General features: G+C 28.7%; 1 protein-coding gene across 1 annotated transcript; it reads right to left on the bottom strand.

Annotated features, from left to right (window-relative positions):
• Positions 1 to 6,179: 6,179 nt before the first annotated feature.
• LOC114424544 (NAC domain-containing protein 104-like) lies at positions 6,180 to 7,747 on the bottom strand. Its single transcript, XM_028391401.1, has 3 exons — positions 7,399 to 7,747; positions 6,872 to 7,146; positions 6,180 to 6,573 (listed from the first exon to the last, which is right to left on the bottom strand). The coding sequence occupies exons 1-3, from the start codon at positions 7,559 to 7,561 to the stop codon at positions 6,439 to 6,441; spliced, it is 573 nt and encodes a 190-aa protein (XP_028247202.1). The 5' UTR covers positions 7,562 to 7,747; the 3' UTR covers positions 6,180 to 6,438.
• Between the last annotated feature and the right edge of the window lie 10,345 nt (positions 7,748 to 18,092).

The following is an 18,092-nucleotide window of genomic DNA, read 5'->3' as shown; positions in this document are numbered from 1 at the left end:
CAAAACATTCGTGACCACAAATCTGTTCCTTCCTGTATTTCTTGAACCTTTATTCACTCCATTCTATATACTTTTTTGCCTCTGGTCAAATAGGATATTATTATTAAATATATTTACTTGAATAATCGATTTATTAAGGCTAAAAGATTTTTTTTAATAACTTAAAAGTCTGACCTTTAATAGTTCTTTCGAAATTTTTTTTACCTTACTCGTCATTATATGTGTTAGCCCATACTCCAAACAAGCAGTTTGTCTAATTTCTACTCCTTAATTGTCTGATGTTTTGAAGTGTTTAAACTTTATAATGGTAATTCCGATTGTCTGAACTTTTTTTTTTCATTTTGTCCCTAATTCAGCTATTTAAGTAATAATATTAACATAAGGACAAAAAAATGGGTTGATTTTAGGGATTTAAATGGAATCTTAAAAAAATTGAATGATGTATTATTTAAGTTTTCTTTAATCGCAGAAATCAACTAATATATGAAAAAATGAGATATTCCTCCGTCTTAAAATATATGTCGATCTAGATTATTTTATACAAACAAAAATAATAGTAAATAAATAAAAGAAAATAATAATTTAATTATTCTAATTTTTGAAAAAACATCAATCAATGTTTAGTTTAAATCTCAATTAAAATTGAATTTCAAATTATTAATTTTTATAATTTTTTTTACAAAATTAACCTTATTAAATAAATAGAAGTTTATAAAAAAAAAAAAAAAAAAACAAACTAGGCATTGGAGTAAGGGAAAGATTTCAATTATGTTCACACCCAACCCTCCACCCCACAAATCGCACATCCAACAAGTCAAGCCAAATTTGATTGAATAAAGAGAAAGATGAACAAAACATCATGGAGAGACAAAGACAAGACCCGTGTCAACAAAACATACACTGAGGCAACCCATTAAATTCTCGGGCATAGTAATGAGAACAAAAAGAGGTGGCTGCGTCCCACCTAAAAGAGTTGCAATTAGAAATCGCAAAGTTAACAAGTAAATTTGGACAATGGTTTCTTTCCTATAAATGTGGGTAGCTTTGAATCTAAAGGAACTAATTTTAGTTATGCCATTGATCCATCTATTTTGTGGCTTCCAGGGAACTAAACTATGACTGTCGAAAACCTAAATGACCAATAAGGAGTATGACTGAAAAAGAGCAATAGGTAATATTCCAATTATATTAAAAAATTAAAATAATATTTATTAGAGATATTAATGGAAAAAATAATTAATATTATATTAAAAAAATAAATTTTATATTTATTTTGGGACATTTTTTCTCAAATATTACACTTATTTTAGAACGAATGTAGTATAATTTTAGAGACTAAATCCTTTTCTCACTATTTTAATCAAACATAGGCTTAAAAAGTTTAATATTTTAGTAATTGTTAGGAAAATGCTATTTTCACCTCCCTTTAAAAGAGAAATGAGAAATTAAAAAAGGAAAATATCTCAAAATTATTTTTATTTTTTAGTTTTAAAAATTAAAATTAGAAAACAGTTTTACAAAAATAACCAAACAAATAGGATTTTTAATTAGTTTTTGAAAATTAAAATGCTTTTTAAAAAAAGAAATTAAGAAAAGACCTTAAATAGAGGAATACTCATTTATATATTATCCCCACGGCAAGTGAAAGATAATGATAAACCATTATCACAAAAGTTTGTTATCCCACCGTTTGGAATCTCCGAGTTTTGAAACAGAAGAAATTGGAGAGTTATCCTCGGGTAAGAGAAAAGATAAAGATAATAATATGATCTTTGTAGATTTAGAGATTAGAGAGTTATCTATAGTCGGAACAACGAAAGAGAAAAACAATGATTCCAAAGGTCCTCATTGAGAGTTTTGTTTGAATAGATCACCAAGAGTTATTCTTCTAAAAAATCAGAGTGGGGGTAACAAAGAGCTAAAACTGCCAAGAAAAAAGACTGATAAATACTTTCACAATGAGGGAAAAGGGAGAGTAGCTTTTCACAGCTGAGAAAATTATTCTCATTTATATAAAAAATTATATGTAACCATATAAATTATATTATAATACAAGGTTATCAATATATAAATTATATTTTAAATTCATAATAAATAACTATATTGTAATACAAGATTATATTTACCCATTTGAGATTTTCTTTAAAAAAATATTAATTAAAATTCAATTTAGAAAATAAAATAATAATAAATATAAGGGAGTAATAATAATTCCTAGAAACGTAATTAATAGATGAATAAAGATATAAATATAGATATTTTCATAGAAAAAACATAACTAGTCCAATTATATAGAAATGGTAAGCGAGATAAAAAAAAAAAAAGAGAGGGATAATTTAAAAAGATAATTTGTATCTGCTCTAAATTAACCATTAAAAAAAGGAAATAATCACTTTATCAAGGGGATTTCAAATTGTAATCATTTTAAACAAATATAAATTTAACCTAAACTCATAGTCAGAAGATTCAGAACAGATTCAGTTTCTTTATTCCTCCCTGCATTGATTTTACTCTTTTATTCCCAACTCAGATACATACTATCCCATTTATCTTGTATTGATTTTAAATGTAAAAAAGCAATTGGTTTTTGTGAATTGTGTGGTCACTCTTACGCCATCCACTAGTCTTCATATTGTCATATTGCGCTTAAAAAAGTTATAATGATAGTTGAGCTTTTGCTACCCTCGAAGAAATTTTTATATCAACCAAATTTTTTATGGTGCATGTATGATTACTCCGGTGCAGTATGGCCAGAAACAAATAAAGTAATATTTTAACGTTGGGAACTTCATACATTTTATCATATATTAATCCTTTTTCTATGGCCCTCAATTGGGTGGGTTAGTTCCTGAACTCACATAGCACAAGACAGTTTTTTCCTCTTATTATTTTCCTCATGTGCTGAGATTTGATATCTTAGGCGACAAGTTCTCTTCCTTTGGCACAGCCAGACCGAGAGCATTTTCAATTTTGTTTGCCTTTTCCCTTTCGATTCATTTTGTGTGGGGTTGACTTATTTTACCTTTTTGTTGACTTTTGATGGTTGCATGGATCGATTGTTGTAATTTAACTTCATTCGAAAGCTACATAGGTATTGGCCTTACAATCATTCTCACTAGTTGCCCTCTCATGCCAATGTTTTTTTTTTAAAAAAAAATCATCATCATCATCATCATACCAAGAAAACAAGCAAGCCAAATGCCAAGATCGGGATGGCTAGATGGGTACATGTCAAACACCTGCCTTCCCCTTTATGGCTTTATATAATATACATAAATTTTGTTGCGATCAACCAAAGCTTTATGAACAAGTTGAAAATTAGGCCCATTGGGAAGGTTTCGTGACTTGGGCAATCATTATAACGTCCAATTTTGATTTGGCATTTTCAACTTTCCACGTACAGTCGGGAGCATATAGTTTATGTGGGATATTGAGAATATAATGCGAGTCTAATTATATATGTAGTTTGAGTAATGGTGTTTGTTTCGGCTCTTTGAAGTAGCCAAAACCACATGCACTTCTTTTTCTCTCTCTAAAAGTTGCATGGGCAAGCTAACATGCAAGCACGGGTGAGATGATTAGGAGGCTCAGTGGTTATGATCTGATTAAGCAATGAAATAGTTATACGCTATTATAAATTAAAAGAAACAAGGGTGGGAGCGAGTTCTTTCGTGAATTGTGATAGACATGGACTCGTGGAAACAACACAAACGTCGAAACGCAGCATGCTGCTTATTGGATGAGACAATACCACTATAGTGTTTTTTTTTTTATATATATAATTAAGATATTTGACTTTTTCATGAGAACCTCAAATATTTTTACCAATTTTGATCCTTTGGATTAATTATGAGAGTAATTCTTAATATAGAGCTTATTAGAGTTCAGTTTGATGCATCATTAATGTAATTATTTTTACATTATTAGCAAAATTTGTATTTTATGTTATCTGTAATTATGTTAAAAAATATATGAAATACCAAACTTTTTAAATAACTTAGCAATATATCATTAAATATAAATATACAGTTTCATATTAACATTTAACAGTGAAGTAAATTAAATTATTTACTTTGATGGCATATTAATTAAATATAAATACATGAAAGCAGAGAAAATGTTATAGCAAGAGATTTGACGTCTTTGGTTTTTTTTTTTTTTTTCAGTATTGACATCTTTAGTTTAAGTGAAGAAAGTGCATTTTAAAGAATAAAATATAATAATGATTATTAATTACAAAATCAACAATTGAGATTATAATTAATATATATATATATATATATATATATATATATATATATATATATATATATATATATATTACAATTTTAAACCTTTAAATTTTTAATCAATAATTATGAATGAGTATACTTAAAGTACATCTTCCCACTTATATAAGCAACTATATATATAAATTCTGAACTCAGACTCAATTACTTCCCATTCCTTCTTTTTATTTATTATGTTTGAAATGTATTAATGTTTTAAGGATGATCCCAGCAATTAAATAATGCTTTAGTTTCGATCTCTAGATAATAAAAAATTAGTACAATTTTATAAAACAGTATTTTGTTTGGCCCAAAATTTTGCTAGCTTCAAATAATGGTGTCATATCATGTCAATTATAATATTAGATTGATGCCTTTGTATTTGATATACCAGCATTAGATATTAGATTAGACGTTTATGATAAAGATAACCAACCATTTCTTGGACTCATCTGTTTTTTATCCATTCTTAACGCGCAGCTTTGTCATTAAATTACCATGCATCTCCTCATAATTATCTATTCACTTCATGAATAATCTGCCACTCAATATATATATTAAGGTGAATTTCAGCTTAATTCAACATGAAAAGTTAAATTAGTGAGAATTATCTCTTATCTTGTATACTCAATATTAATCTTATTTCTAATAAATGTAATATTTGAGTTTTTATTTGTATATCTCTTTATCTTCAACACTTTTAAATTTAATGTATGGATAATATGATAGATGACTTATTTAGTAGATTGTAAAAAAACTCTGACATTATTTTAAAATATTAGTTTAAGCTTAATTTAATCTAAAAAATTAGCTTATTGGATAAAAATTGTTTCAACTTATATATTTTATATTGATTTTTTCTTAAAGAACTTGAATTTTGTCCAATATATATATATATATATCCCGTGCTTGGGGTCTGAAAGCATGACTTGAGTGCTTGCATCACGCATGACTTGATGCTTCCCTAAGCAGCCACCCATATATGCAAATGCAAGAAAAGCAAAACAACAACAAAAAGGAAATCGTTCCTTAGCATTGTGACCCAATTAAGACAAATAGCTACCAATTATACCATTAAAGTAGACAAAAGCTACGAAACTCAATAGTTTATTGCCCGGATACGAATTCTCTCAAGTCGAAATTTGAACACATTCACTAAATCAGTTGATGGTAACCATAATTTGATAAAATTAGACTGATCAATTTTTAACTCAGATCAAATTTAAAATAAACAATTAAAATATGAATCCAGATTCATGAATGTGTGAATGCAGCAAATTCAATTCCTTTATTTTTCAATGCTCAGTTGCAAGTGTCCCTTACAGTGCTTAATGGGCTCCACACTCCTCTTCCTCTTCTCACGTTTCATGAATTAATAATATATTCCTTGTTCTCTCAACGATGCCTACACGTGAGACTCCTAATACCGAAGGAATGCCACATTTCGAATGTTTTTAATTAGAGTAATATTTTTTAGACACTTCAACAATGTAAACATCTCATTGATATTCATTACTCCTCTCTATGACTCTATTCATCTCTTATCACATATTACAATTACACTTCTCGCCTACTATCTCTTTATATTTTTTCGTGTCTTTAATATTAATTTATACATATTTTTTTTGTTACTAAGTGGAAATCTCAGGTGATTTTTTGTTTAATAACTCGATTTTTAATTTGTAAAACTAATAAGTAATTTTGTCTAATAATTTTAATAAAAAAAGAATGTTATTAGCATTTTTTTCTCTTGTTAAAATCTCGCTCTCTCTTTTGTTTTTTCCTCATTATTATCCGGATTTGCAGGTTTATTGAGCCATATTAATGGCTGAGAATGAATATGCTGGTAATTATCCACGTGTCCTTATATACCGAAGAAAGGGAAAAGAAATTTGAGGGGGATAACTAGTGAGTGGGATCTATAAAACCATAACGTCATACTACGTACATATTGTTTGGCCATGAATTTTTTGCTTAGTGCCCCACTTGAAGGGCTGCTATGAAAACCCATTTCATTGATCATTACAATGCCATCTACACTGGATTTAAGTTTAACTATGGCCCGTAAATAACATATGAAGCGATAACAAGCAACAATTATTTTAATTAATTATCCAGATGGATATACTGCGGCTATATAGCAAGCTAGATCACTTGCATTATCAGCTAATTAATTTGGTAAGCTTATTTCATCAAGATCATCATCCAATGACAAGAATACTTCATCCAAGCATGAGAGCTCTGTTCCATTATCATCGTCTCCATTGCGCTCATAAACACGACATATCACCCATTTATTGTATTCCTGAATCAAACAGAACAGGAAAAAAAAATTAAAAATCAGCAATCAAATCAATGTGTTGCACAATAGTTTTTCAACTTGAACATATATACGTAAGTGATAACTGTTCACACGACTATTTAAAAAAAGTTATATGTATTTTTTTAATTTTAATCAATATATTATGTATTATTAGCTAATAGTTTATATTTATATTTCTTTCTTATTTCTTGCCATAAGAGTAGTACATGTTTGATGTGCTTCCTGACTATATATGTATTTATATATCTACATGTGTGTATGAAAATATGTATATACTAACTATTTTTGGTTGTGGTTTTCTTTTGGATGATCTGGTAGAGGAAGCAGAATCTGATAGACGATATTCTTGCATTATCCAATTGGTTTTGATACCAGCAGTAGGGGCTTCTCCCACATGGAACACAAAATATTTCTTCATGCCAACCCTTTTGTTGCTTGTGCTTGAAACCACTGGTTCTTCCATTCCCGTTGGTTTCCAATACCCATTGCCAGTGACCCTATTTTGTGTCCTTCTGCTGTAGTAGTACCATTGGTTTCCCTCTGCCAAAGCTCTACCTGTACAGTGTACACAGATGAAAATTAATTAACATGCATATATTCTGAAGCATGAGAAATTAATGTATGGTTTGAGATCATATAATTTCAATTAATCTTTACATGACACATGACACGTAACTGAGTTTTATAAACTCTTTGATACGTGTCAAGTAAAAATTAATCGATATAATAATTTCTCCAAAGTTCAAAATGGCATGGAACAAAAAGGTGTAATATAATGAAAGTTGAAACCAAAGCAAGGAATGGTACCATCAAGTTCCCATGGATCATATGGGTAGACTTCAAGATCAGGGATGGCATCTGGGTGGCAAGGTAAAAGAGATGCCTTTCTGTGAAGGAAATGGACTACAAGCTCTTCATCTGTGGGATAAAATCGAAACCCGGGTGGAAGGTTGACATTGTTATCACCCATTGAAGCAAATAATAAGAGACAGGGGAGGATGAAGGTGGGTTTGGAAAGGATGATGGTATTTAAAGTGCAAAGAGAGAAGGTAGGAATTAATGAATAGATATATAAATATAAATTGATATATAGAGATCAGGGTCTGACGTGAAACTCAAGATGGCGTTTATCACGTACAAAGCAGATACATTTCATCAAATAATTGATAATTTTATTTTTGGCACGACAGCACTCAACTCCAAGCAAACAAGGCGGCAGATAACGGAACATATAAATATATAATACTTGCTCAAGAAGCGGGATCTACGTCAACTATGTTAGGAAAGAATTGGATTTGTTGCATGTCGTAAATTTGGATCAATGAAGATTAGATGATTCATATTTTGATTATTTATTTTTTAAGTTAAAATATAATCCATTTAATCTTCATCAGATCAGACGATCATCATTAACGGACTGCGTGATTGCGTCAAATTCCTATAGCATGAAATCCATGTGTTGGAGGGACAGAGTGTTGCGTGGCAACAGATTCTTTTTTTATTAAATGAAAGACTTTGATGGCATGGGTCATCATCACACTTCATGCTGACATCATCCACCTGCGGTTGTCCATGTGGCACACATTAAGATGGGTTTGGTCTCAGGCATTCAACTAGGGTGACCCACCTTTTGGAGTGTATCTATATATGATTCATTATTATCAGCAATTATAGTCTTTTGGAGTGTATCTATATATATATATATAGCTAAGAACTTTTTGTTTCACTCTCAACCCATATGCTTCTGCGTAGCTTTGTAATCAATGAATTATTAGTAGGAGTAGCACGTCAGTGGAAACTGCACATACATCCCACATGAAACAAAGCAATCAATTATTTCTTTGGAAGGGGGAATTTAACTAACTCAGAAATTCTATTTACACAACAAAGAAAAAACATAGAAAGAGAAAAAAGAGAGATGTAGGATAAAATCGTTGATAATTTATTTACTTAGTCAATTGGTGGAGCCAAGGAAACTTCCATATTATTTATATGATGATCAATCAATTATTAAAAAAAGAAACAGAGTACGTAAACTACACTAACCATGAACCACCTTACTTATAACTTATCCAAACATTAATTATATTTTGCTGTTTATTGATATTGATATTTTTTCTGATTTAGAAGGTCGGCACTCGGCAGTAATATTTATTCCCTTAAAGTAGACATCATTATTTTGTTGTTGAGGACTAATCTTTTTTAACTTTTTTATAGTACCATCCTAGTCCAATAAAAACCATATTTATTGAGAGTTAAATCCGAAAGAGATTTACTATTTATAGTACAAGATTGTACGGTGTCTTTCTTACAAGTCGTTATCTCACTGTTAACTGCACAATTGTGCTTCATTAGATAGGAAGAGATGATGATGATGATGAAAGCCATGGAAGGTTACCTAAGTACCTTTCTTCCTGCACTGGCACCGAAGTAGACATATGCCCTATAAGGTTGGTGCCAACAGAAACTTAACCAAACTAGTCATCAACAACCAAAACAATTTAGTCACCATTCAAATTCTTTTACTATTTCTCGCTTCAAATTCGTGTACCATATCATGATACCATTAATATTATTCTCAAGGCTTTGGTATTTTAGATTCAAACAGTACTTGTACCAATTTTGGATAAGGTTTATGACACACACACACAAAAAAGATCAGTGTGTTGGGAAGAACATATTACACATATGTGGAAGTGGAAGCACTATCATACTGCATCTTTTCTGCTAGCTATGCCCCATTTCTGGGCTGTAGTGGACCAAGAGTTGAGGAAAATCTTTCCACTTAAAAGGTGAATTGAATTCCATCCATATAAGGCCCAGCGAGCAACATTCCTATAATTATAAACATAGTTCTTTCTTCATCCTCATTTCCTTGACATTCACCCTAGTCCATCTTATTGGTTGTTGATCAGTGCTTGTTCCACAAAGAAATTGCTCATGCACACCCTTAATTGTTGTTTTAACTTTTCCTTCTACGGGGACAGAGAAAAGAAGTACTAGTGAAATGACTTTGAAGTCACAATGTGTCACAATTCTAATTTTGTACTATCTAACATGCCATTGACAAAAAAGTTGTGGGGTTATTATCTTTTTCTTTAGGGGAAATATCTCAAGTTAATTTCAAGAGGAAATTATCATATATAGACTGCATTTTCTGTGGTGGGGTTATAGTGAGGAAAAGACTTGTACAATTAAACAAGAACAGGGAATGGAAAACAAATACCATTCCTCTGCCTCTTCTGCAATGGTGCCCTTTGTAAAGAAAACTACAGATTGGTTGCTACTTGCTAGACTCATTGAGAAAATCTTAGATGCTCAGCTCCAATTGTCATGTAATTATGTTCTACCACCTATCACACACACACACACACACACACAAAAGTGTATTATATAGAAACATGAGATGACTTATTTTTAATGACACACACATTGTTGGAGCACTCACAAGTTTCACTTCAGACCCATGTTGTACGCACAGTTTGGTATATTTCCATGTACCTGCCATATCTTGAAATAATTATTTGGTGACTTCGAAGATAATTTAAGCATCTAAATAATCTCAATTATAGTAAACTTTTCATTTCATCTCTTGTCTCCCTTTATCTGATATAATAATATATGTTCAGTTTCAATTAGAATCCAAAGTATATCAAAAGAGCATTATAATGGTCCAAATGGTATGAGTATGCTAGTTTTAGCTGACTATGAGGATGGTTTATGATAATTGAGTGGTGGGTCTAAGTTAGGCAAATTTGGCTTTCTGACGATTTTATCCCTTTATCCTTTTTCTTTTTGTTGGCCTTGGTCGACAGCAGAGGATAGGAGAAGAAAGAAATATAAGGAATGTTATCTACCAATTATTTACTGTGGCTAGTAGCTGCTAGCTTGTTGCATTGAGAAATTGATCGTGGAGTACTTCACTAACATTGGACAAGACAGCACAATAGTTAGTTAATTAGTTAATCCTTATTCCCGGACAACATCTTCTAAAAAAATTAATTTCTCTCGTATCTTTTTATATGCAAAGTAATAATCTTGTATATAACAAGATTCTAGAGTGTTGATAGATGATAATTCATTGATAACTGCACTAAATTGTTTTAAGTAGTAAAATATTTAGAAGTCTGAGTATCAAAATCATAAAGACTTTATTTATATTTAAACTAATACAAACACTCAATTTATAAGTAAAACATAAGAAATTTAAATGTAAAATTTAAAGAAGTAAGAAATAAGAAGGATAAAAATTTAAAATAGAAGATAAAGAGAGATAGGAGATAAGATAAAAATTTAAAATAAAAGATGATAAAAATAAAAAATAGAAGATAAAATAAATAAGATAAGAAAAGTAAAAGATGAAAATCGTGATAAAAAGATAAATTTAAAATTTAAAATATGTGGGAATTTAGCATGACATCTAAACAAGAAAACACTATAAATCTATCTTGTATTCTAACATGTCCCAATCTTTAACTTTTCTTTAAGAATTTTTTTTTCTTGTAAAATCTGGTGTATACACTATGGCAGTAGTGTTTGTACTTTATATTATATATACTTATATTACTTATATTTCTCTATAAAAAAAATGAAATATTAAATTTTTTGCTTTCTTTTTACTATTTTTTACTTTTAATTGATTAAAATCAATCTAAAGCTTAATCTTAATAAAATCCACATTTATAGACTCAGTTTGATAAAATATTTTAATAAGATGGTTATATTTTGTACTAGAATAAAAATTATTTTTTCTCTTGTAACAAAAAAATAATAAAATAATTTAAAATTTGATAAAATCCTTAAATAACAACTAAAAATCATATAATTAAAATTTTAAAACAAATTTATATCATTCTTTCAAGTAAGAAGAACTATCATTTATCCTGAATTTGTGAGAGTATAAATAGAAGAAACAAATGGAGAAAAAGAAGATACGATAAAAAAAATAATAAAAGTTTATAATCTCTTTGATGAGAGATATAAGGGAGGCAATTTTTCATACAATTGTTTCTCATTCTCTCTATCACGCAACTAAATAAACAAACAAACTTTTTCTCCATTTCTTTTATTTATTCATTTTTATGAGAAGTGATACAAATACACAACAATTTATACTATATCATTTTTGTTAAAATTTATTGAAAATTATAAAATAAATTTTCATCTTATTTAACGTTCCTCTCTTTGAATTTTAGAATTTTCAATAAATTTTAACTAACAAGAAAAATGTTTTTCTAACGCCTTCCATCTTAAATAAACTAAGCTCGGGACCAATCTAACTATAAATGAGACAAAAAAGAAATTTTAACAGAAAAAAATTCTTTAAATAAACGAGTTATATATTTAACATGTTCACTAATATATATTGTTTTTTAAAATGTGATTTTTTTTGTTTTATAAAAATTAATAACAAATATTTTTTTCTTGGTGATCTCTAAAGTTTGAACTTTAGTTATTTTAATGTTCTTAACTAAATTAATTATTTTAATTATGATGAATTATTTAATTGAATCTTATAATAAACACCAAAAATAGTATCAAATACAAGTTTTTTAGAACATAAACCCTATAGTAATTTTCATATTTAATTAATTATATAATTATTTCATTCTTATTTCATAAATTATTACATTAAAAAGTTCTCTAATAATTTTTAAGATTGTCCCGTCTTTTAAAGAACAATTATTGCTTCCATCACACGGATACTTCTTCTAATTAATATAAAAATGAGTATACAATATAACTATTAGAATTAAAAAAAAAGTTTAATTAGTTCCTTATAATTAAAAAAACTTTTTCTTTTAGTTTTTATATTAAAAATATCCCATTTTAGATTTTATACATATTATTTTTTATTTTTTTAAAATTTGATTGTAGGAACTAAAAGGATTAAAATGAAGCATTTTATATGGCTCATTGCTCACAGTTCCATTCCTACAAGGGCACTTCTGCATCATAGGAATATTGGCCCATCTGATATATTCCAAAGGTGTAATTTGGACATTGAAAGTAACCTACATTGCTTGAGAGATTGTCCGAAGTCTAGCATCATTTGGACTAAGCTGGGAATCAGTGATCGCGTATTCTTTTTTAGTACTGATCCAATTCAATGGATAAAAGATAGTATATATATCCAAGTATGGAGCTCCTCTTTTTTTCTTGCGTCCATTTGGAAAATTTGGAAGCTTATGATTTCTCACATTTTCAATGACCAACTTCTCAATTTTCATTATCACACCATCCTAACCAAGATTAATTATCACTTTATCTTTTTTTTCTTGGAAGATTTTTGGGCTAACAACAACATGCATAAAGCCCCTCAACATGTTTGTTGGCACATCAATAGAAAATAAAGTTACATTCTTTTTTTATTATTTTTTATCGACAAATATTAATTAGTGAAATGTTAATTTTTATTAATAAAAAAAATTAAATTCAAGATTTTTATCCTCCAATTCATCTTATATATAAAAAATCATATTGTTAATGAGAGGTTTTCTCAACAACCTGACAGACCTTTTTAATGTATTCTTTCAGAGAGGTCAATAAAGTGGCCTGTGGCGGACTTCATGGCCAAGAGCCCAAGACATGAGCTAACAACAATGAAAGATTTTCCCTCATAGAGCACGCTCCAATTGCTATTAGCCAGTTGTTAATTAGTAGCTTCAATGTTATAATCAAGTGAGCTAATAGATCAATTATATTATAAAATAAATAATATTGTTATATATAGCATTAAAATTTTTAATATATATTTAATGCGCATGTAAATTCAAATAATAAATTTGTTGACAATTAATTTTGATATAACTCATACGAATTATTTAATCCGTATATTTTTTATAAATAAAAAATATTTATTATCAAAAAATTTAATATATTAATAAATTAAAAAAAACATTTTAAAAAATTAAAAAAACACTTACGGATCACGTAAAACTCATACGGATTATGTGATCCGTATGAATCATACGAATTAATTCATAGAGATCAAGTAATCCGTACGAGTCATATGAATTACATAATCTGTATGAGTCATACAGATTACATAATTTGTATGAGTTAATTCGTATGACTCATACAGATTATGTGATCTGTAAGTATTTTTTTAAAAAAAATTCAAAAATATGTTTTTCTAATTTAATAATAAATTAATTTTTTAAATAGTAAATATTTTTTTAAAAAAATATACAAATTAAATAATTTGTATGAGTTATATCAAAATTAATTACCATAAAATTTATTATTTAAATTTACATGGTCATTAAATATACATTAGAAATTTTAGTGTTATGTATAGTAACATTATTTATTTTATAATATAATTAACTTATTAGTTCAGTTGGTTAGAGTGTTATGCTAATAACTTAAAAGTTATAAGTTTAATTCTTGTTTACACCACTAATTTGTAACACATATTTTTTGAAAAAAAAAATTAAAAAAACTTACGGATTATTCAAATCGATATGGGGGTAAACTAATGAAATCGAATAATATTACGAATGAGTGCCCTTAAACCATAAGTGAGCTTTTTTGCTTTTGGTCTTGGGCTGGAATGCATATTAGCACATATTAACAAAAAATATTGGGGAGGGGGGGCGGCGCACTTATGATAGAGTTCTCTTTGTTTCGTTAAGTATTACAGAAATTATTATATAATCTTGAATTATCATAATTTTGACTAATTTTTAGACCGTCTATACTGGAATGTATTAATTCTTTGTAATAATTAAAAATATTAAACTATTTGTCACATAAAGATTAAGACTTAATCGTAATTTTTACTCTTGATTTTTTATTTTTTTTGAAATTTTTAGCTCTAACAAGTTAATTTGATCTTATTTATCCCAATTTTTTTTAAAAAAAGTTGAAAACTTTACCTTCTGTTTATGAGCTAAAATGGCATGATGATATAATTATACCTTAAATTTTGTCTCAATTTTTTAAATAAAATTTACCATCAACTTTTTAATTTTATTATAAATTTTACCCTCAAATTTTATATTTGTGTTAGCATGTTACATCAGTTTAATAATAGGAGATAAATTTGCAAGTTTTTGTAAAAGTTAAAAATAAAATGTGTTAAATTAATTTGTAAAATTAAAAGGTAAAATTTATATAAAAATTAATAAAATTAGTATAAAAATGCAATTAAACCAAAAATTAATTATTCATTTTGAGACATAACAGTGTCACACTTTTTGAAATCTTCATTCTCCCTCCTAGCATGAATAGACGAATCTCGATATCACCCATCCACCATGATTTCCCTCAAACGCCAAAGATTCTAAATATTGGGAAACGAACTTCTCAATATCATTAATCTCTATGAGAGAGAATGAAGCTCTCCAAGACTGAGATCACTTTCAGCAGAAATGTGGCCACTCTCAGAGCTGATGAGCTAGCAAGGCTGTTCAACATAAAGGCAGTGAGTGATCATAGCCCTTGTGGGGAGGTCCAAGTTGCAAGTCTAGAGATAGGGTCTGGAAGCCAAAATGCTTTTCAAATCAGTGGTTCGGGCGATTTCAACATATATATATATATATATATATATATATATATATATATATATATATATATATATATGTCATGAGCTTTTCAAACTTCCTAATACTCTCTGTGAAGATAATAGACTCTTTTTTATTTAAATACTCATATATAGATATGCAAATAGAGCGGCTGACATATTAGCTCATTTAGGTTTTGATTGTATAGAAAGATATTGGATAGAGGATGTCTCTCTCCAACTTTTGATTGGTGTTTCTTGTGATGTAAGGCCTCAAGCCGCTTCTCTAAGTTAAATGAATATTCTTATTTCTCATAAAATAAAAATAAAAAAAAACTTCTAAAATCTTTATCAAGATTTTGCCATTTTAACGATATTTGCGAATGAAAATAATTCAATAACAAATGAGGGTGTATTTGTCATTTTAAGGGTAGGTAAATGGGCTCAGGTCCATGGATCGGCCCATACTAAATACATTGACACAGACCAACAACATCATCATAAGGGAGAACCAGTCATACAAGAGAGAAGAAATCTGATATGTAATCGATGTTCACCACCTAGTGGGACTGGTTATCGTCTTTATCGTTGAAGTATAAAATGTTGTCATAATGGGATCAACTATGTTTCCCACCCTTAAAAACAATGTTTAAGTGATTATCTTATTCGATTTTTTAAATTTATGTCCAATACATTAAAAATATTTGTGGAAAGTTTATTTCATAGTCCTCATGTCAAAGAGTCCAAAAAAATATATCGTGTAACAGTTTCATAAAAAAAGACCTCAAATTAAGAGTAAAAAATTAAAAAAAAATATGTTTATCACCCTTAAAACATTATTTAACTGGTCATCTTATGCAATTTTTAAAATTTATGTCCAATGTATTAAAAATATCCGTGGGAAATTTGTCATAGTTCTCACGTCAAAGAATAAAAAAAAAATATTGCGTAACGGTTTCATAAAAAAATCTTAAATTAAGAGTAAAAAATAAAAAAAGTATGTTTCCCACTTTTAAAACAATTTTTAAGTAGTCATCTTATGCAATTTTCAAAATTTATGTCTAATACATTAAAAGTATCACTCGGAAGTTTATTTCATAGTCCTCACGTCAAAGAATAAATAAAAAAATATCATGTAACAGTTTTATAAAAAATACCTCAAATTAAGAGTAAAAAATAAAAATAAAAAGTATGTGTTGGACATACTCACATGCCATTTACCAGTAAATGTGACTAAACAGTGAGCACTTGCTTGCAATAAAAAATTTCTATAAATATCACTATGAGTTGAAGACATTCGTGGAACTTTCAAATATTTATCTCAACCCCTACAACAATGTGTCCCCTAATTGCATATATTTGTGTTTACTACAACGGTGAAATCTGCATCACTAATGAGGGCACCACCTTCATTAGTAACAACACAAAAAATTTCATGATCAACAAGGTCATAACCCTTACGCAATTGCTTGAACTTGTTCTCCAAAAAATAAACATTGAATCACACCAACTTATCCAAGAACTTTGTTTTCGATGCCCTATATTTGAGCCAGGACAATCATATATGTACACATGTTTTATTCTGGGAGATGATGTTGACGTTCAACAAATGTTCAACATTTTTTACAACAACCCAACACTACCATTAATGGAGTTATTTGCCATAATTTGTGACAACAATAACCTATCAAACAACCAATATGACTCAACCTCCAATGTTAATAACCTATTATTTCAATACAAGAGTTGTTGGGTCAAAGATCATGGTAGTGATAGTGACTCCTCTTCCGGGCCGGAAGGATGCAACTTATCTCCTTCCCATGAACCAATATTCAAACGAAGTTGGTAATTTAGGGATGATACGTGTGTTGTTTCTGCTTTCAGGTTATCTAGTGGTGTGTCATGTTGGTGTTCAGTGCTTTAACATTAAGTCATTGTAAGTTTGCATTGCCTACTTCGTTTCGTATTTGTTATTTGTAGTTCTTAATTTAAGTAATGAAATAAATCATTTGTTTCAATTTATGTTGACAATTTGGTAAAAAAAATTACAACTCACTAAAACCCATACACTTGTTTTTTATAAGTCTGTACAAATTAATCAACTCTCTATTATTTACAAAAAACTGACATTGAATTGACAACTCAAAATTTAAATTTAAGTTTGAAATAATAATAATAGACGTTTGGTGCACAACTTAGCAGAGTAAAATCAAATTCAAAATTGACAACTTTAAAATTTACACACGTCTCTGAAAAAATAATATATGTTTCACCAGCAAAATTGACATTGAATTGTCAACTCACAATTTAAATTTAAGTATGAAATTAATAATAATAAATGTCTCGTGCACCAAGCAACAAGGTAAAATCACAATCAAAATTGACAACACTTTACAATTTATTCAAGTCTCTAAAAAAATAATATATGCTTCACTAGCACAACTGACATTGAATTATCAACTTAGAGTTTAAATTTAAGTATGAAAGTAATGATAATGAACGTTTGATTCACCAGGTAGTAGGGTAAAACCCAGTCGAAATTGACAACACTTTATAATTTACCCAAGTCTTTGAAAAAATAATAGATGTTTTACCAACAAAATTGACATTGATTTGATAACTCAATTTACATTCAAGTCTCAAAGTGATAATGGACGGTCTGGTCCACCAAATTGTAAGGTAAAATCAAAGTCAAAATTGACAACACTTTACAATTTATCCAAGTCTATGAAAAAACAATAGATGTTTCACCAACAAAATTGACATTGATTTGACAGTTCACAGTTTACATTCAAGTCTCAAAGTGATAATGGACAATCTGGTGCGCCAAGTAGTAGGGTAAAATCGTAGTCGAAATTAACAACACTTTGCAATTTACCAAAGTTTCTAAAAAAATAATAGATGATTCACTAACAAAACTGACATTGATTCGACAACTGACATTTTGCATTCAAGTCTCAAAGAAATAATGGATGCTTTGGTGCACCAAGTAGTA

The sequence above is a fragment of the Glycine soja genome, chromosome 8 (genome assembly GCF_004193775.1).
Source record: "Glycine soja cultivar W05 chromosome 8, ASM419377v2, whole genome shotgun sequence".
In the NCBI taxonomy this organism is placed as follows: domain Eukaryota; kingdom Viridiplantae; phylum Streptophyta; class Magnoliopsida; order Fabales; family Fabaceae; genus Glycine; species Glycine soja.
The sequence above is the reverse complement of the archived record's forward strand: the minus strand, read 5'-3'. Positions and strand labels throughout refer to the sequence as shown.